The sequence below is a fragment of the Ciconia boyciana genome, chromosome 4, assembly GCF_034638445.1.
Source record: "Ciconia boyciana chromosome 4, ASM3463844v1, whole genome shotgun sequence".
Taxonomy (NCBI): domain Eukaryota; kingdom Metazoa; phylum Chordata; class Aves; order Ciconiiformes; family Ciconiidae; genus Ciconia; species Ciconia boyciana.
The window spans coordinates 98,393,346-98,415,390 of NC_132937.1; the positions used below are offsets into that span (position 1 = coordinate 98,393,346).

The window sequence follows — 22,045 nt, forward strand, 5'->3', positions numbered from 1 at the left end:
GAATATGTGCAACAACTGCACCTGGCCTTCCATATAGCTAAATTTCAAAAACTGAGATGACCTTTTTGTTCACAAAATAGTTATGCTAAAGTTTTCCATTTTATTTCAACCAGCACTTCACCTACACAAGTATCAGTTATACAAAAGAACTGATTTTCTTTTCCTCGTTAATAAGATGAATGTCACTACCACTTACCAGAAGCAGATCAACATCCTCAGACTGAGTGCATAGGAAAGGAGCATTAAAAATTAGTGAATATAAATATTTACCAGGATGCAGATTTCTAGCCTAGGGAATAGCTTCATCTGATAGGGTCAGCAAATTAAACACTTTCTGAGCATAGTTTGGAAAAATAACACTTCATAGATCTCTTCTTTGTCCTTCTAATGGGATGTTTGTTTCAACTGGGAGGACAATCTATCCAGTTTTCAGAACAAGACTTTCTCTAAGAATTCATTATTTCTTCCACAGCCCCAGTGGCTGCAGACTGTGTTGCTATACCTGGTTTCAGGAGACCTGACCACTCACAGAATCCCTTGGAAAGTATCAGTTTTAAGGACCTTGGAATAAATCATTTGATGCAGACAGATTGTCACTGCCTTGGTCGACTTTGAGCATTGCCCTGTAGGAGATTATTTGTTACTTATCCTCTCAGAAGGCAGCATCACATTTATGGGGGGTTTTAGTTTGATGTTCAAAGTTAATTTATTATGTGTCAAGCTGAAGTAGCCAACTTGGAAGTTGTTAATAGTGTCTGTTACATAACGGAAAAATGTGTTTATAGTGTCACTTAAATTTACCATCAAGATCCTTTTAAAATTAAGCTTACTTTTAATGTTAAATCACTCATGAAAGATTTACTTGCAACCACTAACCGACTTTCAGAAGGGAACTACAAGATACGCACATGATACCTTTACGATTCAAACTTCTAGCACAATAGCCTGCCTAAACTTCATTAATCCTGGCAGGAGATACAGCAGTTTCATGCTCCTTTTTATTCTGCTCTATCTATTTACTACCTCTTACGATTACAAAATTTGGTTTTTGGAGCTCAGAGTGCTAGAGTTCAAATTAATTAATTTGTAGTTAATCTGCCATCTGCTGAGAGTCTGTGTGGCTAAATATTTAAGAAAAATATAGTAGGTTAGGAATACTCAGGGTTAAATTCAGCCTTTATAAGAAATCCAGGAGAGGCTCTTCCAGCTACCAGGAAAGAGAGTGCAGAAGTTTAGACTGTGCAGGACACAGTTCCTATTTTGCAACTCGATAGAAAAAAGGGAGGAAGTAAATATGACTTCATAAAAGTAATCGAACAGGCTCTGCCTGCATCCTCAGCTGGATGTCAAACCATAAGGTTAGACAGAAACACCAAACAAGCAAGAATGTGGAATGCTATTCTGCTGATTTTAGTTGCTTGAGCAGGCCTTGAAATTCCTAAATATCTCTTATCTGAAGGAGATAAAAAAAGCTTTGAAAATGCATTACCACTGATGGCATTGTGTTCTTGCTGCCAGGTGGAATAAGCACACGGAGATCTGGTTTACGGTTGTTCATTCCCAAATTCATTGGAGGTGGAGATTTTGCTTGCATATTCTTATTCAAGTTGCCAGGTGAGACCAGCAGACCTGGTGAGTTGCGGGGGTTGCCATATCCATTTCCTGTTTAGGTAAGAAAAAAGAAAAAAAGAAAAGAAAAATGAGAGAGAAAGATTATAAACTCTAATGTATTTCTTAAGCCTGAACACTGAAAATATAAAATAAAAAACCCAAGGTAAATACTTGTGTCATGTAATGTATCTTTATAGGAAAATACAACACATGCCAGATTTGGAACAACTGGTCTTAAAATACTTTCTCTCGTGGCAGCCGACATCTCAGTGATGTGCTGAAATTAACTTGATTATACGACTCTGTTTACAGCACTATGGTATATAGCACAATATACTGTGTACTCAAAGCAGCCAAGATCTATTTGCCTTACAAGAGAATCAGGAAAGTCAGACAATCTTATGGCTTAAAAAAATGACAAAGCTATGCTGTGTTTTCTTGACAACTACAGAGGATTCTGCCTTGTCTGACTCAGCCCTTTCCAGGTCATGATTTTGTTTTGTTTTTAAACAAAGGATGAGTATAGCAAGGCTATAATTTCCAGAAAAGGCAGGGGGAGGACTAGGAAGATTCTTAATTGTTTTTGGCTCTCTTTCACCACACTTTTTGGACCCGATTCTGTCAACACTAAAGTCAATGGGAGCAAGAGCATAACCTTATTTGGAAAATACCACCGTATCTTTCATCTTCATCTCTCTGCTGCTTTCTGCAGGCCCCAGGAACAGTTCTGACAGGCAAATGCTTAATTTGCCTTTTTCAGAAAAGGGTTTCCTTCTCTCACCACATAGTACTGACAACTGTATATCCATAAGGTTACTGACCTACCATTCCACTAAAAATGAGACTTTCCTATTTCATCTGCCTAATTTCACCTCTTACCCACACAAAGTCTGGGGAAAGAGATGACTTTTTAGTGTAGCCTTGAAATTCTGTCTGCACAGGCTCAAGAGAGATAGAGAAACTGCCCAGTCATAGAGAGGGAATAGCAGGAAAACTAGTACAGAAAGAGAAAACTTTCACGGATAAATACCAAGAAAACAAATGCTAGGGGAGACTTTCTGTTCTGTGCTCACCTTTTCACAGCTCACAAGCTGCGACACACAACCTAGAAATAGTGTGGCAAGATGAGCTATTGAGCGTGGCAGAGCCCTATGAGTTAGAAGTCCTGGACCTTCAAATTTCCTTTGTAGTCCCAATGTCAGTGAAGAACTCAGTATCCCACTTTTTTTCACATGTGAAATGGGGTTTACAGCCCTAAAGGACATAAATGGATCATGGAACTACATTTGATAAAGTCTATGAGGTGGGCATAAAAATGATAGTACATGAGAGTTAGGATAGTTAGGATAATGTTAGTTAGGATAGTTAGGATAATGTTAGTTAGGATAGTTAGTTAGTTAGTTATCCTAGTTAGGATAATGAAGTGTGTCCAAGCATGCCTAACATTATACCATGTTTTTAATCTGCAAGCACATCAGCTAATTGTATTTATCAGATCAGCAGATCCATGGGAAAAAAAAATCTGTCAAAGGCTATTAAATACAAAAACATCACTTCAAAGTCTGGAAGACCCTGAACTGTGAACGCTAGGCTTAGGATACAGGAAAAGCATCATCACAAAGTGCTTGACTTCCGTATTTGTGAGGTACCTTTAGTCATAGGTCTGGCCTGGCTTGTTTATTCTTATGCTTTTTATTATCATGATCTCCCAAGCCTTTGCAAAAAGGAAGTAAGATGAAAACTTAGAAGCACTCAGATAACTTCAGAGGTTTTGTATTAAAATATTTTTCATAGTTAATCTTGTTGTTTATTTCCTTAATAATATCTTACAGTTAGTGAGATAAAATGAGTTAATGAAAAAAAGTCTGTTTTACACTTCTCAAGCTAAAATAGCAGAACACCATCAAAAATTTTCCATTTTGTGTCAGTAGGCTTTTTTTTAAACGAACAATTGCTCTCAACATGGACTTGCTACGTATTGTGCTCTAATTAATGCTATGTGTCACTAAAGGCGGCGAAATTAGAAGAGGCATTTTGAATATACAACAATATTTTATTCTAGAAACTACAGCGCCTTTTAAAAGTTGATCTTTTACAAACTGAATACTGAAAAACTAATGACATGGAGAGGTGATCAACAGAAGAAACTGAAGCAAAAGTAGAGTTTTTCTGGTGCTGGTTTCATACAGGAGCTATTTTACCAACAGGAAGTCAAACTGCCTTGTGAAATCTGTTGTATGACAAGCATTTGTTCAGAGAGTGAAAATGAAGCTGTTTGAAGAAGCAGTGTATTTTTTTTTTGGCTCTACAATATACAACCTAAGATATTTAACGAAACAGCATGCACTGTAATCTACATGTTTGTTTCTATAGTTGTGATTTTCGGAGAATAGAAACCCTTACAAGAAAGAACTCCCATTTTCCACGTAAGATTTACTTAATATAATTTACTATTAAAAATTAAGAGAAAGAATGTATCTGTATAAAACTTTACTCTTCAGAAACTTTCATCTGGCCTTTATATTATTTACCTACTGATGTAAAATATTTTGAACAGTGATAACATTTCTTAAATTTTTATTTTTAGAACATCAAATTATTTTTAAGAACTAGTGCAATCTTCTCTTTACCAGTAGATTTCTGCTGTTCATGGCATATTATGCCAGCTAGCATTTTGGAGCCATATAATAACCATTCCCCTTTCCAGCCACCAAATTGTTATTCTTTTGGTATAAAGTGGCGTCAGGAATGTAAGACTGTGGACCTTAAACCAATGATACAGAAACCCATCATTTGAAATCAATGATGAATGCATGCATGCGGTTTACAGTTAAGAAGAGTCTGCATTTAAACCAGCTCTTTAAACCGTATCCTCTTTACTCAGAAAGCTGTGGCCTGCTCTGAGGCAGCTGTCCCACCTTCAGATAAATCCACCGAAGAGAATGGCCTCATTTACATTCAGAGGCAAAAAAATGTATAAGACTTCTAATATACAAATTAAGCTTTCCTTCATCCTATACTTCAAAATTATACTCTGCCTGGACAATTATCAATTTAGATGTGACTGTATGCAGAACATCGCATTCCACTATCCACTTGAAAGCGTAAAAATTATATGTCATGTATGAATGGATTTCCTGATTATAGATTATAAGAAAATGAAAAACAGATGGATTTTAGAGCAAGTTGGCTTTACATTTTTATTTGGTTAAAAGCCATATTTTTGCTGGAATAGAACATTTTTAAACATTACGAATATAACTTGTAATGTATAATGAAAATAAAAACAGTAGATGCACAAGTTTTAAAGGGCATATGTCAGAATTTGTAAATTTACAGCATTTTCAATTCAAGAAGTTTTCAGAGAAAATTATTTTTCCTTGTGTTGTTTGTTATACTGACTTGAAAGAGTAAAAATATTTTATACAGAAAAGAGCTTGTTTCTAGACAGAACTAGTGGAGCAGCACGTGTCATGAAATGCATTGCCAGACTTTGTATTTGGACTAATGGCAGAATATAAAGACAAACGCTTTCTGAGCATAGAATCCTCTTCTTGGGCATGTTCCTGCATTCTGCATTTAGGCACAAGTGCCATTGACTTTAGAAGGAATTCTGTCCAAGTGCAGACTGCATGATTAATCCCTGCAATATCACTCTTCAAAAACATCCAGAAAAGTTATTTTTGTGCACCAGTAGTTAGTCAGTCAAGAAGAATTATTTAAAAAAAAAAAAATTTACTCATGGAAGACTACGATTTGAACTATGTTACAAATTCACGTACTACTATCTTAAACGGTCACTTCCATGTTTTAAGGATTTAAGGGTACGAGTAGGGCATAAGTTTGTTCAGGACAGGACAGAGAGCAAAGTTTACTTCTCTTCTTTCATCCCCCATTAGTAACACCTGTACCTTACATGTAGTTTTGGTCATTGGTGTTATAGTGGTTGCAAAGTGGCTGCAATTCTTGATATTCTCAGAGTTAGGGCAATAATTCTGTACTGAGCATTTAAGCCAGGAAACTTTCCACGTGTTAAGGCAACATGAATGAGGAGAGAATAATTTATTTCCATATCTCTCAACATTCTTGAACAGCATTTTCATGATTCAAAGTCTTTAAGTCTTGAAAAATTGGAAAACTTTTGTATTTTGATTTCTTGAAGTTTTGAACCAGTCATGTCCCTACTTGTTTCTTTTTAATTTGTGATTTCAAAGATACAAAAATATACTGAATGAAAAAACCTCTGTGGTAGCCCTAGAAGAACTAAGAACAAGACACACAATTTACATGTCCTTTCTTTGATCTCTCTTTCATTTCTTCTAGTGCTTTTGACTGACCCTATGGGTTGAGAATTTACAAGATCTTTAGGAACCTGGGATGCCTACCTCCCATTAATTTTAATAGGAAAAGAGCTTTCAAATTCTTGAAGGAGTTTCAATAAATATTAATGGTAATTTCAAGTTTCCAACAAGTGCATGCTCTTACTTGTGGAAATTATCATAATTCTTCCAAGAAGAATATGGACATTCCATTTCATGGAGGATTCCTGCTTCTTACTGGGTTATGTTAAATGCACATCCCATGGTGGACATTGACTGACCACCAAGCCTCTCAAAAAGAATGTTAAATTTAGAATGAATTTACATAACATGAGAGACAACTAGGCTACAATTTACTTCCATTTCAAAATATATGTATATATAAAAGAATTAGTGCAGTAACAGAAATTTTGCTAAATTTACACCCAGTTTTGCACTGCTTACTCAGTTCATTTTCCCATTTTCTGGAGGAATGGTAATCGTTCCTAATAGTAATTTAAAAGGCAATGAAAGGGTTCTTTTTCTCTCTTAAATCTTATGTGTCAATTTTTTTTTTTAATGCATACACACTGTTGGAACAGGCTATGGTTTACCACCTGAACAAAATAGATACCAACAATAAAGCACTAATGCCAGGAAGCTGTACTGGTGTTCACCTAAGCATAATTTTTAAAAGAGGTAATTGAAGGTTCTTACTCACATGTTGTATGCTAGTCATTTCACAGTACGTGACCTCTACTAACTGCAAGCGGTAGAAGAAAACCAATCTGCAGATATGCTCACTCAGAAAAAAGAAAATCTTTACGTTAAAGTAGCTGCCCATTCCCACAACATTACACTAATGGACTTTCTATACTGAATTACTGGGAGCCAACTCAGACAGATGTGGTATATAAAATCTACTGACTTTGTGTGAAAGAATTCTCAAACATCTTGTGAAATATCAGCTGCTTTTTGGACTGAAATAGGATGAAAGTGCTGTAAATGTATAGATATTTGGAAGAATGGGAAGAGAATGAGGAGAAAACTATTTCAACAACTCTTTGTTATAGTTTTAGAAACCAACCATTTAGAAATAATGTAAATAAAAAGGTAGAGAATCCTAGAACAGTGTAGTTGATATCCAGGTCTCTAACTCACTCATTCTTGCCATGCAGGTTGTATAACTGTTAATGGGAAGTCCTTGCTCTATGAGTCTAAAGCTATGTAAAGGGCTATAATGGCACTACAGTTGTCCTGTGCTGGGAAAAAAGACAGTATCTGGGAACCACTAAAATACTGCTAATACTGTAGGCAATTTAGGTGTACATGGAGGGCCACCTGCACTGGGACTGCACAAAGCTAAAGGTTACACTGTGCGTCCCATTTCATGATTCTGGGTGTTGGTGAGATCTCATTTTGGAAACCAGGCAAATCTCCACTGCTTCCACTGCAGCGGAGGTAAATGGCCTCATCAAATTTCCCAAGGAAAACTGTGTGTATGATCTGCTTATATTTGTAGTATATCATGAAGAAAGTGAATTCTCTGTTCTGTGGCTCACATTTTTCAGTTTTGCTATGTCCCTGGGCTGGTTCAGGTACTTAGGCTCCAATCCTACATACTGAGACAGTATGGGTCCTACTGCTAAATCTTGTGTCATTAACAGTGTCATTAACAGTCCTCTGACCAGTCTTATGGTTCCCATGGGCTGGCATCCTGGCCCATCCCCATCCTCATGGAGCCGTCTGATGCCTGGGGCTGGGTCTGCCCCCGGCTGCCCCCTCCCTGCCCTGCTCCCTGGCTGGGGCAGTGGGATGGGTCCTGGCTGAGAAGCCCTGCCCTGCTACCCCCAGGAAGCCTCTGCTGTTCTGGGTCCCCAGCCCCCAGGGTGTCCTGGCAGCAAGTTCCTCATCATAAAAGAATTAAAACCCAAGTCGTCTTCTTCAAATCTTCATGTTGACTACTGTCAGCTACCTTCATGAACTGTTTACATGGATGACGTAGTCAAAATTATTTCTAACCCTTGGGCTAGTGCCATATAAAATTTGGAACATCCTTGCAATCTACTCCATGTGGAGTATTTGCAGGTGCACATGACTATTGCTGAAAAAGGGCATGTGTATCCCATACTGCAGCAACTGGGTTCAGACTTCCTTCAGGACAGAGATGATGCTTCTCAGGCAGAAGCTGAAAGTACAGAAGTGGCTCTTTGGCCACTTGACAATGCAGAACACATTGCAAAATGCATTTCTGGAAATCTAAGGACATGCCATGAATCTAGGAGGTCAGAAATCTGAGATGCTTTTTCAGCCAGATGGAGAAATAGATGAGTTTGTTTAGATGTAGAATGAAAGACCATGAGTACAGAAACCTGACCTCTGTATCACAGACCATTACACTTCATGCAAATACTTTACTGCTTAGTCAAGTGCATAACTAAGTACATGGTAAACTAACCTGATCACCAACACTGCGGTTATGTTTTGTGGCTATAATAAGATCTGTATTTAAATGTTTCTAAAGTAGTTCTTGCACTAAGTTTTCTCCTACTTTAGTCCAGGAGTTCACCCCTTAATAAAATAAATGTAAAGGTGGCACCTGACTGTCTACAGAATTAGCCTGTGGCTACCCACATAGGGAACTGTGAGCAACCCTTTAAAACACTTCTTATTGCAATTAGGTTTTCCATGATCAACCTTATTCCTCCCTTTTTTGCTCAGCAAAGAAACAGAGCAATAGATGATCCAGGTCCTGTTTGTGTTTTTCTAATTTTGCAGTACAGTTACTACTGTCAGTATGCTTATGTTCTTATATTGTCTGATCATAGCATCTTACTATTTGCCTTCATAATTTTTAATGGCACCTCATTTCAGGAATGTCGGAGCATATAGCTTTAATGCAGAAACACTATCTTTCCTACATCTTTACTTCTGATTGTATTGATTCATTTATTTCCACTTCCACAACATTATTTTGTTCTAACATGGTTATTTATCAATAGCTATGCTCATCTCAAAACCCATATATTTCAAGTTATCTTGTTTGGCTTGAAGCTTCACCTAATCAGCACAGTAACTAACTTGTAATTATTGAGAAAAATAACTTAAGAAAATTACACAGTGCTCTTCAGTTTTGTGCTTTATGAATATTACACTTCTGTAGTTCAAACACATGGGCACTGCACAGTGAGAATCAGAACCATATTCCTGTGTGTTGTAAATTTTTTAAGGCCCAAACAAAATGTTAGGGATCAGACAGTCACTTAAAAGTGGCTTACCATGGTAAAACAGCTACCCTGCCCCTGCCACTGGTGCTGTAGCTGCTACCATGAGGAGCAGGGACAGTGCAATGTCCCCAACCTTGCGTCATGCTCCCTCCTCACGCACAGTTCACTTTTGCAAAGGTTAGTCCATGCTCTGCACTAGGAATGCAGTAATCTTCCACACCAAGGTTTAGTCTATTAGGAGAGGTCAACACCAAAAATTGAGGGTGGCTTTCAGTGGTGCTTATCTGAAATTTAGCTTGCATAACAGCTTTTCCAAAAATCTTGCAGTAAGTGGCACAAGCCTGATCTCTTAATGTGTGCAGGATGTACAAATCATATCTGGACCACACCTATCTGAGATAACCCCCTCTCCAAAATATGTTTTCAGGACTAAGCGAGTCTCCTGTGATTATAAATTAATTCTTATTTCAGTAAAGTAATTAAATAATGCATTTTAGGAGCATATATCTTCCTTTATCTTCTATGCTAGCTGAAAAGATGCTCCATTCTAGTCCTGTTTATGCAAAAAACAAACAGTATTTTTTCTTTTTCTATATGAGCTGTTCTAGAGTCAGAAGAAAGGAAAAAAACCTGACTTATGTCGGAGGGAAAACTACATTACTGAAAAATATAATCTTTTCTGAAGATATATAGGAAAAAGATATGAGCCTGGGAAAGGTAGAAGACTTATTTCTCCTCCTGACTGCCTGAGTGAGAGCCTTTGACAAAACCTTTGCTTTTAACAAATTATTTGCTGATGACAAATGATTTCCTTTTCTGGGTGTTTCAAACCAATTATCATTTTAGGGAAAAATGCTTTTTTAATGAAAAATATTTCAAGACAAGAAGTAATTCCAATTACAAACAGAACACATTATTTGAAAATGTACTTTCTTGCTTCCCCAAAGAATTTTTAGAAATAACTGTTAACATTTTTTTTTTCATAAACATGCAGCTAAAGTTAAATGGTTGATCTTTGTTAAATGCACAGTTATTGAAAAATGAAGAATGCATAATTGAATACTCAATGTCAGGAAAGTTTCAGGACTCCATATATTAAACACAAATGATATATACTTATATTTTTAACTTACCAGTGTTATTAGAACAGATATACACAGGAAAGGAAAGTGTTTTGCACATAGATAATACTAGTTAGATTTGTTCTGAAATTTAAGCAGTTGCAAAGAAAAGATCAGTAACTAAGCCATCCGTGTCTCCTCTGGCTTTTATTTCTGGGAGACTTTTCCAACTGTTATCAAAGGAAAAAATCAGCTTGCAAGAGATCTGGAAAACAAATGGAATCTGTGGATCAAATATCTTAATTGGGGAATCATGTTAAAAGTTAAAGGGCAGGGGTCACATTAACTTAATACTGCCAGGAGCTTCCATGTGTGGCTGCAGTCCCAGCTTCAAGAGGTTAAATGCATTTCTTGCTTTCTTTCTCAGAGCAAAGTCATTGCTGCATTCCAAATCCAGGAGGCATCAACTATCTCTTTCAGGACTCAGGACAGGCATGAAATCCAGATGTTTGCTAATTTGCAATGCCTTCTTATATTTTCTGAATTTGAACAAGAATATGGATTGCAGTGTGCAACAGAAGACAGTGTGGTGTCTTAATGAGCAAGAATGCACAGACAAAAAACCAAATGAAATCCCTGTCTCACTGAAGTAAAGCATAAAATACCCACAGATTTCACTAGAAAAAGGATTTTATATAAAGAATCCAAATTATTCCTGAGGAACATTTGAAATTGCTGTCATAAAGGAAAAGAAGTCAATCACGCCTGTCTTTAAAATCCCACTTACAAAGAACCACAATTTGTATAACTCACTTAATTGTTCATCACATGTGAACTTAGGGCTTTCTCCCTTTCAATCCTTTCAAGCTGTCTCTTTATAAATACAAATATTGAGACACTGCTGATTAGGGAGATGATGAGCCAGAGAATAACTAAATAAATTACTAAGTCAACACTAACACAACTGATGAAAACCTAATAAAGGCCAAATTTTCACAGATTTTCATTGAGGTCTACTCAGAATGAGCTTACGTGGAGCTCTTCATTGGTAAGAGGTCACATGAGTTAGCTGAAAATACATGCATCCAACCTTTGCATGACACCCGTTGCAAGATTTTTTTTATTTTTACATGGACAGCATCATCTATCCTTTCAAACTTATTCTCAAAGCTTCACTGATGTGATTTTTTACCTATATGAAAAAAGCTGTATAAAACAGTTTTTACCTATATACAAATAAGCTGTATAAAACAGATCAGTTACTTAGGGCAGAAATAGGACTTAATTTTGGAAAGGCCTGTGTTGACTGCGTATATAGATATGACATTCAGGTACTGTTACATAGACTATTTCCTTCATACTATGTATTAGAGCTGTCAAGCAAGTTCTAGTGTTCTTCCTGCTTTATCACAAATCTCCTACCTGTAGGTACTTCCCTTAAAACATGGAAAAAAAAAGTGTATATCCTCCTTATATGGAGGAAAGTTTGGAAAAGGAACACTTAATGGCATAATGTGAGTGGAAAAAGAGAAAAGAAAAGGAAAGCTGTTGTGTTTTTCATTTCTTATCCCCCTCCATGGTTTTAAGCCAACCTGACAATTTATGATTCCTTATTGTTTGGATTTGCCACTATTGCATCATGAACTCTGTTATGAATGACTGCATGTTCTTTCTTTTGGACTGTAAACTTCCTCGGACAGGAACTATTGTTTACTATACTTTTGTACCACATCTTGCCCAATCTTTGGATCAGAGGTCTGTGGGCGACTGCACTCATCGAGTAATAAGGGAAGGGCAACGACTTACCATGCTCTCCCTGGCAAACCCACTCCTAACAGGTTGCCCATAAACTGTGGTTTGGGAATCATTGTTCTAAACTCACTTGTTTATTTAACATATTCCACACTTGTAGCCTAAGAATTATCTTCTCTTGACTACGCCAAGCATGATTTTAGGGCACAGTGGAGAATATTTATGTAACCTTTTAATTTTTTAATTTTTTCTTTTTAGTATTAGTTTGCTTATGTGTATTTATAGTTTCAAAAGGCACTAATGCAACTAGGTGTTTTTGAAATCCTTGCCTATTTTTGGTACTGCTTGTAGGCTTATTTGTGCAGATTGCTTCTTTTTAGTAAATCACTCTTTTTTGAGAAGATGCAATCCAGATTGCCTCTACCCTGAGGGCTTATGAATTAACCCCCCCCTACTACTACATATATTCCCATGTGGCTTGAAATACTAGTCAAATATATGATACATTCACCCACAGTCAGTACATGACCAAGAAAATAAAAAGGAGCAGGAAAGCACTAGCAAATTATGATATTGGCTGGCAGATCCAGGACTTCAGCCCTCAGAAGATGAGAAGCAACTGTTAGCTTGTGGTTAATTTCCAGAAGGAAATGAGTAGCTGCTGATTTATAGGTAAATACGGGATTCAGTTATTAAAAAGACATGGGGTGAATTTTTCAAAATGCACTACTGATCTTTTCAGTTTCTAATTATTTTAAAGAACAGGTTTAAAGGTAGTTTGAGGATGCTTGATGTGAAAAGAACAAGCACTTAGCCCTTCTGACAGCATTTGTAGAGTCCCAAGTACTTTTGAGCAACTTGCTCCTTTAGTTGAATATTAATGTCAAGATGAAGGCAGTACAAAAATCAAATAGTGAAATAAACAAGTTATAGGAAGTGAATAAACAATTAAAGTATATTTTTTATTATACCCATCCTGGATTTAAAACTTGAGATTGAATTTTTCCTTCGATTTTATTATTCATGGTGGTTTAAAACATAAAGAAATTGTGTTGATTTAAATGGGCTTATTCCATTCAAAAGAAAACTTAATTATAAAATACAAAATGTCATAATCTGAAAACCATATGAAAAATGAAAAGTATAACTCAATCTAAAAATATAACTCAGTTTGAAAATCAAAAGTTTAAAGTACAGATGCAAAGAAGTACTGTTGTGTTTTGATTTTAAAACTATTGAAATATTTTTGAAGTTTTAATCTTTTATCAGGCTTTCAACATAAATATTGAGCCATTGAATAAAACTTGAGTTCAGATAATTTACAGTACTAAAACTTCATAGACATTATTTATTTCTGGTCAAGTTGCTGTTAAGTGGTTTTGTTAAAGACTGTGGTCCCTAAAAATTAAAAGAACTTCACATAGTCTATTATGTAAACAGGTAATGTCACTTAGTCTTCGTATAATTTATGGGGTAAGCTAGAATGGTTTTAGACCATACAGACTTGGGTCCAAAAAGTTCCTGTTCTCTCTTTCAATCAAAAGCCTCTGGTTTGAGAGAATAATGCCACAGACATTGCTGTATTTCTAATTTAGCAACTATACTAAATGTGAAGTTCACTCCAATTTTGTTGGCGGTTGCTACTATCACATGACAGAAACTATTCAATCAGTGTTTGGCTAAGAACAAATTTACTTTAACAAACCTGAGATAACCTTGGTTTAACTTAAAAATACCGCTGACGGTATTTAGTTGTGTAGGGTAATAAAGAAATAGTCAGCTTTTTAAAGTTCTATTTATGTCTTGGGTTGACTCCCAAGGTAAATTGGGGATGATTTCAGGGTTATTACTTGAAATAATGCAAACCAACAAAATAACATATTTCTCAAAACACAGGCTTAACTAATCTTTTTCCATTTCTGATATTGCAGTTATAATGTAATTTGTTATAATGTAATTTGTTAAAGTAAAGTAGTGCAGAAACTGAGGCCTGGTGTTAGCAATCAAAAGTAGTTTCATTTTATAATGGCAGAAATGAAACTCTTTAGACTCTTCTTCCTGGAGTATGTTATTTTGAATATATGCTATTTTTGGACACTGCAGAAAAATGCAAATTCATAATGTTCTAATTTGGCCAGAAATATGAACCTCAACAGATTAAACCACATGATCATGCTACCAGCTTCTAAGATGCCAAATAGAAAAAAACACAGAGGTCTCTGTTTCTTGTGAAGAATGATGAACAAAGAGAACTTTTGATGTTTATTCTTCTGCACCCTAAAGAAAGAGGACTGTCCAAAATAGTGCCATTGTGGAATGATGCAACTAAGACAGAGGATTCGACCTTATAGTGACCTTTTCATCTTCCTTCAGCCTTGTATCAAATTCTTCCTACTGCTCTGCATTTAAGAGATTTAGAAAACACTTCTTTAATGGTGTTTAAAGCTCTTATTGCCAGATAAAGAACAAAGACTATTCATATGATTAAAAATTTATGACGCATTCCTAGCAATGCCCCTCATATATATGTCCCTCAAATCAATTGCCTACTCCAAAGTTACATTGCTTGAGAGCTTAATGCATAACACTGTGCCCAGGAAATACAAGTTCTTAATTTGTGAGTAAATAATCAAGCTATTCCTCTTCCTACGCTTATATATGCTTTTAATATATTTCCAAGAAAAAAAATGTATTTAGAGAGAATATAAATTTTCAACTGGCATATTGATATACAGATTTTATTAAGCACAAGGAATATTAAGCCAAATGCATATGTAGAGGAACTTTTATTTTGGTATGTGTGCCTTTTAGAAGAAAACATTGCCTTCTTTACGAATTGCTTTCCAGCGTCTTTTTAAAGGAACAGGGAAGCCAGTAACGAGACAATGATATTTCTCAAGAAGTCAGTAGAGGGAGCCCCTTAATAGGGCAATCAATTTCCTACCCGAGTCCCTCCGTTGCCGTTCCTGAAGTTTCTACTATACATGAGGTTAAAGTGAGATGAAGTGCGAACATCGCCAGAATGAATCTTTCTTTAGCTGTGTTTCGCAGGCTAACAAAAGATAATTAACAAAACCGTAATTTTCTATCATGCTTTCTTTTTTTGAGAACAAAGGAGACTAATAGCTAAGCTCCCGTGGTCTGCCTTCCCTACTCCTAAATTAATACAAAATGACCCCTCAAAGCTTCGGCATGCGTTTAAAGTCCCTTTCTGATACAATGCTGTGCAGCTTCAATTTTACTACAAATGCATCACACAAACATCTGTGACTCATCTATGTGTGGAGATAAAAGGGGGGTGATCTAACGCAGGCTGAGAAGAGCCAAGAAAGAAAAGATCACTATATCCAGAATTTCTTTATAAGTAATTTAGTGAGACAACGTCAGAATCGGCGTATCTATCAGCCTTGGTTTACAGTGCACAAAATGGATCTTCCAACCATTTTTCCATACAGTTCTTTCTCAGAGCAGTTAACCCAGTTAAATTGGATGTGCTCCATGTTTTACCACTCAGCTTATTTTCTTCGAACATATGTGTTTACTTCTCAAACTGAAACAGTAATCTTGCCATTGTCTTTTGTAATCCGTATTTGTAATAATGCAACATTGCTGACATTGCTAACAAACCACTCAGTTTACTGAGCAAAGGGGACTACTCTGACAACATTGCTTTGATAACACAGACCTTAGCAAGTACAGTTCTCATTAGTTCTGTGGGAGCAGGACTAAAGGGGCTAATCTTTTTCTCTGCATGGGTATTTTGAAAATCCTTTCCCTGTTGTGTACTAAAGCACTTAAGTAAATACATAAAACTAAGCTTAAGTTAATTACTGATTATTTAAGTAAATGCTAACAGATTTTGCTGACTAGCAATGGTCTTAAAGCAGGGGCTTGAAATAAAATCTGTGCTCAGTAGATTGAAGTTTAATGAAAGACTCAATATCGAAATCTTTACTCAAGCTTAAATTCATAAAATGAAACCCCAATTCCCCTAGAGTAAATGGAAAAACTCCCTGTGACTTAAAAAGGATCAGGGTTTCTGACACTGGCCTCAGTAGGAGTTTTGCTTGAACAGGGCTATGCAATGGACCCAAAAGTTTTTACGGAGAGGCTAACGTGAAGGAAAACAGACATTTGTATCCGTGGAATTTGTTGAGGTGCAAGATTTTTGACATTGCTGAAAACAAGCCTCTTCCTACTAACAAAAGAAGCACAAATATCAACTCCGCACCCCCCAGCTGGGGGAAATAAACCGATGCCGATCACTTTCTAATATCCCACCTCCAGTATGGAGCTATTTCAGGACTCAGCCTTTGAAGGAAGTCCTTTGTTCACTTAGAAAAATAAATATAAATTCTTTCTCTTTACCTGCACTGGTGCCTGCACCGGTTGTGAGGTCCCCACCCATCAGGCCACCTAGGGGGTTGAAATGAAATACTACAAATGAGCACGATAAATTATAACAGGCAAACATTCAAAACATTTTCTCTAACTTCAAACGGCCTGCTTCAGTGCCCACCACTGTTTTCCTCTGACTTGAACAGGCATCAGATCAGACCCATAGTCATAAAATTGTAATGTTTAATGTTACCCATACAAGATATTTGCCTTTCAAGGACAAACAAAATATGTAGTACACAACATTTCGTTATTTTATTTTGGTACTTCCACAGTATATGAAGAATAAATTATATTTGAAAGTTATGTATAGTAGTCCTTCATTTGAAAACAATCTTTAGTTCAATAGTAGTCAGAAAAGCAAAGGCTTCCACACGGAATTGGGAGGAAGAGACTGAAAGTTCCTGTACGAGAACGTAACTCAGAAGCTATAATATATATTTACATGGCTTTTCATTTTAATGTCCTCAGCCTTTCACAGACATTCACTCTAAGGATTTTTAAAATTCCTCTTTGCACTTGGGGACCTCAAATGGTTCTTTGAACCCGGTATACTTAAGGATCTTGACGTTGCTTCAGCCAGACAGATTGAATGAACTTAATCCCCATTTATCCTATTCAGAGGTGAGCCCTCATCATCACCAGAGCAAAGCACAGCCTCTTACTATACAAGGCACTCAAGTACAGAGCTCAACTGACATTTATCCATCAAGGAACCTGTGAATGCATAAATAATAATAAATTCTGCGTATAGCCTCTAGACAGATGACTTAAGTAATGACTGCCCTATTTTACTTGCTTCAACTTGTTTGCGTTGGCTACGTTTTCTTGCCTGCCCCCTTAAGCTTTATGGTATAGTGAGTTCTTGCATGAATTAAGTAGACAAGCTGCCTTTTTATGAAACAGCAAATTGTCTGCCCTTTCATCCTTTATTGATTTCCTTTAGTCTTAGTCAATATTCAGCTTTTTCTAGAACTTTTTTTTAATTTTCTAAATTGGGAATAGAAACCCCTTCGGCTCTTCTTTTGATTTTTCAACACAGCAATTTTGGACAAACAGCTATGACCGGTAAGAACAGAGTTCTTGTTTCTCAGAGTACAGTTTAAAGTGACCTAAGGCACACAAGCAGCTGATAAAAGAGCATTTAAAGGGATGGGATTGAACAGAGCCTACCTGTGTTACCTGCACTTGGAGGCCGATGTGTCACGCCAGGAGACATGCTATTTCTTTGCAAAGAAGGATGAGCCAGCGGCAAAAGGTTGGGGTTTCCCAGTGAGCTGACTGGGTTACTGTATACCAAACTGTTGTGGTTGGACACTGGGATAGAAACTGGCATCTCAAAGTTTGGTGGTGGAACAGCCTGTACAAGCAAAAAAGGGAAACAAAGACGAGAATAGTACAGAAGCACAACAGCCTTCAAGTACAGTTACTCTATATTTAGTTCAAATATTTTGTAGTTGGTGGTTAAAATATTTATGCTTGCCCCCCTGCCCCAAGAGTCAACAGAAGAGTTTCAATAGTTACCAAGGCTTTTAAATATGATTTTTCAAATCATGATTCCATCTTCTTTAATGAAGCTTGCACATTTACTTTGTAAGAACAGGAAAGATTTTTTCACTTTTTTTTGTTTAAAACAAAACCCTGCTTTATGAGGCTTAATTTTCTTTTTCTTTCATTCCGTGAAGTCGTAATTGTTCACTTGTGATATCTTAATCTAGTGTCACAGATGACTGCAAGATCAAAAGTACATGATTATGATGACTTCATTGCATGGAGAAAAATTAGAAGGTGTGGAATGCAAAAGGAAAAGCTTTAATTTCAGCTTATGTTGCTTTAGCAACCAGAATGATCCAAATCACGTTGAAGGCACCAACACAGTAAATTACTTTTTTTAAAGTTTCTACCTTAGCTTGGAGGGGCTTAAAAGAAATAAAGTTCTACTCAGGGACAGGCAGCAAATAGAAGAACTTTATATGTACACCAGTCTTTGGCTTCTTTGTGATTTTGGGGGGTTTTTTGGGGAGGTGATGGTGTTTGGTGATGCCTTTTCAATATACTGTTTTCATACTTTAAGGCAGGATCCCCTCCTGAGCCACTTTCCTTTGCAAGAATCCCTTTCAAAAAAGAACCAATTATGGACACTCTGACAGAGGGTGTGAGGAGATGCAGTACCTGATTCTCATTATGCTCTTAGAAAGTCCAACTCAGGTTTTCTTGGTTGGTGGGTTTATTGTTTGGGGTTTTCTGGGGTGGCAGTTGCCTGAATTTCTCTAAAATTTATGACTCTGGTGGCATTCAAATACATTAGAATTACACATTTAGTTTACCTGTTTTAAAAATAATTAATTTATTGTCTTTGTGAATGGAAATAAATTTTTTTCAGAATTATCTGACAGCATTTTAGATATTCAAATACCTCATTGCAAATGAAGTACCCCTTAATTTGCCATTTAAAAATCTTATAAGCTTCAAGAGTCTAAACCCATCAAAAAATTCTTTAAACCAGCCTTGTAACATCTTTGGAGGAGGAAATCACAGATTTTAATTTTGTTCTTGGCAGCTGAGAGTACTGGTAAGTCTTCAAGGACCTAGAGGGAGTATGTTGAGAGCCGGACACATAATCTGCTGTGTCAGGCAACAGAGGCGCCCTGACCTTGTGCCACCCACATGTCTCTTCTCTGGCTGGCCAGAGCTGTTGGCTGTGCCCTGCATATTACAGCACTGGCCATCAAATTACGGTTATCCCTTAAGTTTTTTTTTTTGTCTGCTCCTCTTTCTAGGGGCAGACATAATTCTGCTCTAAATATAGAGGAATCGTTTTGCTTAACCACTGAAACACAGAGCAAGATTTTAGTTCAGGGTATGATGTGAAGGATACATTACACAAATGCCTTGGGACTTATTTCAAGGTGTTAGTTTAGCTCTGAAACCCTCTACACAGTCTGTGGCCTGGGTTTGTGAGAGATGGCCATAGCATAATGGATGAGATCAGGTAGGGCACTTGAGAGGATGGACCTACTGGCATTGCTCCCCAGCTGGGGCTGCACGATGGGACTCGTCCCTTTGCCAAAAAGCTGAAGTGCACCCCAAGGGCCATATTTTCTATAGAGTTGATTCGTTTAAGTAGAGGTGCGAAGGGGAGGAGAGTTGTCTTGGGAATCTATGCATTCAGTGGGTAAGGAGCAAAACTACACGTGCTGCTAGGTCTGTGTAGGGATCCTGAAACATACTAATGTTTGAGTCTCACAAATAGAAAAAAGAGAATAAATGATTACGTGATGAAAAATGTAATTGCTGAAGTATGTTCTCTATTTCTTTCAGGAGCAACCTTTTTTTTGCCTGCAGATGTTTTTACAGTTGAAGTCCAGCTCACTAGCGGCATGTGTGGCTTGTCTTCCAAAGGAAAATTTACAAAGTATGTAGCACAAGGAGTACCAGTGTATGTCACAACTGAGGTCTAGGCTCCTTGGAAATAGGTTCACATAGCATAACCTGAAATATTTTATCAGCCTGAAGGTATGCTTTGAAGCAAGACATTCTCTCCACTGGCCACAGAAGGACCCAAGAGGTTCCCAAATCCCATGTAAGTCAGAAGTGCATGGCGACTCCTGGAGCTCAAAGCCAGCTGCTGCTGCTGGTTTCTGCCTCTTCAAAAGGTTTTAGCTAGTGAATTCACATGAGGATAGATGTCTTAGCTCCACCTCCAGCCTGATGGGAGACATCAATAAGCCAACATAGAGTCTCTTGTTACTGCAACATTCAGGGCTGTGGTGGAGATCTCTCTGCCTGGTGGCTTCGAGCACATGATCCTGCCTGCTTGAGTGCCAGCCCATGTCAGATTGAGTGTCACCTGCTGGGGAGCACTTTGCACAGTGTCTTCTTCACCTCTGTCACAAGATCTGTGACATCTGCCCTCTGAGGCTGAGTAGACAGCTGATGACACCAATATTGTCTCTATTTTCTCAACTTATTTTCCTAATCTCAACCTCTGTTGAGCTATCTAAACTAAAACATGGGTACAAACACAAATCTGAAGGTCTTGCCAATCCTCAAGAGGCTCATCTACTTTCATCATTATGCTCTGTATTTCTTCCATGTACAAACCAAACCCTTCAAGGGCTGCAGTCTTCTTTTTCTACATTAGTATAGCACAAAAGAGCTCCAGTCTTGGTTGCTCTTGCGGCTGCCAGTCTCACTAGTCATCAATGAAACATATAAACATTGCTGAAACAGATACTTAGCTTTCCTTTTGACATTTTAAAAATATTTTTTTGAACTAGTTAAGCAAATTATTTTCTTAATTTCTGTAGTAATGGTGTCATTTTCACAATTTTACTGTCTGGATATACTTACATCTATTTACAGAGTACTTCATAGGCAATTTTATCAGGGCAAAGTCAGTTTATTCTCTGCTTTGCAGCACAATACACACTGTCTCTGGAATACAGGGGTTTTTATTTCTTTTCCTCAGTAGTCAAAGGTTAGAGAGAGAAGTTTGTTTGGATAAGCACCAGTATTAAACAGTAAGTCTCTAGCTCTGGTTTTGCTCTGGTTGCCCAAATTTTGTTACAGTCTTATATGTCCTTCACCAAGAACTGCAACCTGCTGCAGATTCCCTAGTCATTCTTGGTGGTAAGTCACGGGGCATATCTATTCCAGCTAGGCCTGATGGACATTAAAGCTTATGATGCACTTGCGTAATATCTATATTAGTAAATTAAACTTGCCTAGGAACTGAGGCCATCTGAGGCCACAGAGCAGTCCATGTCCATACTATTAAGCCTTCTCAACCTCAAAAACTTAATGACTACATATAAACTGACAATTGGGAATTGTTCCTGGCCTGGGCTAACTAGCAAACAGAGCTAAGAAATTGTCTGGGGAGCGTTATTTGGCAGGTGCCAAAAGCATGCCAGGGACTGTTCAAATAATTTGGGGCAGAGACAAGTACCTCCCACTGCCTCGGTACATTCTTTGCCATTTGCTAATTTACTAACATAGACGTAGCCTTACTGTAATGTGTATGCAGCTTGCCACATTTTGGGGTTTTTTTTTTGTTTGTTTGTCTTTTCCTCTGTCTTTTCTCCTTTGGACACAATTGCCAAAGAGGGCAGATGGCTCACCTGAGAGGAAACTGCCAGTGTACAGCACACACTGTGCTAGATGTGTGCTCCACAAGCTGCGGTATGTTGTGCAAAGCAAAGTGTTGGGGACTCAAAACCCTTGGAAATTAATGGACTAAACATTCTGTGTTAAATATTGTTTTTATCCTTCCCATGTTCAACCAGGCCTTCATTTATTTAGAGACAGAGATACTTATAGCTCCCTTCTAGTGGACTATTTCTGTCTCCTCTGCTTTCATCACTCTTATGAAAAGTACAAATAAATGTCTAATTATTATCAGATGTTTTAGAACAATATAAATACTTATCCCCAGAAAATTATCTGAGGAAACATTATTGGCCTTAGCTGTTAGGAGCAAAAGCCAATTTTGTTTTCATTTGGCAGCAGCTTTATTCTGTTACAAGACCAGGCACAGGCATTGCATTGTTTTATATATTTTTTAGTAGTCATTTAATGACTTGACTTGGTGACTTTTTGTTCAATTTTGCTTTCTTCCCTGCAATGTTCTTGGCTACCTTTGATGATTACAAGTAAATGAATATAACTTCCCCGATTTCCCTGAAGTTATATTGAT

The 22,045-nt window shown here is 37.2% G+C and overlaps 1 protein-coding gene across 8 annotated transcripts in view; it reads right to left on the reverse strand.

Moving 5' to 3' along the window:
- MEF2C (myocyte enhancer factor 2C) overlaps positions 1–22,045 on the reverse strand; it is a 131,562-nt gene that overhangs the window by 13,596 nt on the left and 95,921 nt on the right. For 6 of the 8 annotated variants that reach the window (XM_072860746.1, XM_072860750.1, XM_072860744.1 and 3 more), the window contains 3 exons: positions 17,521–17,707; positions 16,318–16,365; positions 1,490–1,662 (listed from right to left, as the gene is read on the reverse strand). In XM_072860746.1, coding sequence (XP_072716847.1) covers positions 1,490–1,662; positions 16,318–16,365; positions 17,521–17,707 — 408 coding nt within the window. The remainder of the gene's footprint in view (positions 1–1,489; positions 1,663–16,317; positions 16,366–17,520; positions 17,708–22,045) is intronic. The other 2 variants (XM_072860747.1, XM_072860749.1) reach the window with 1 other exon arrangement.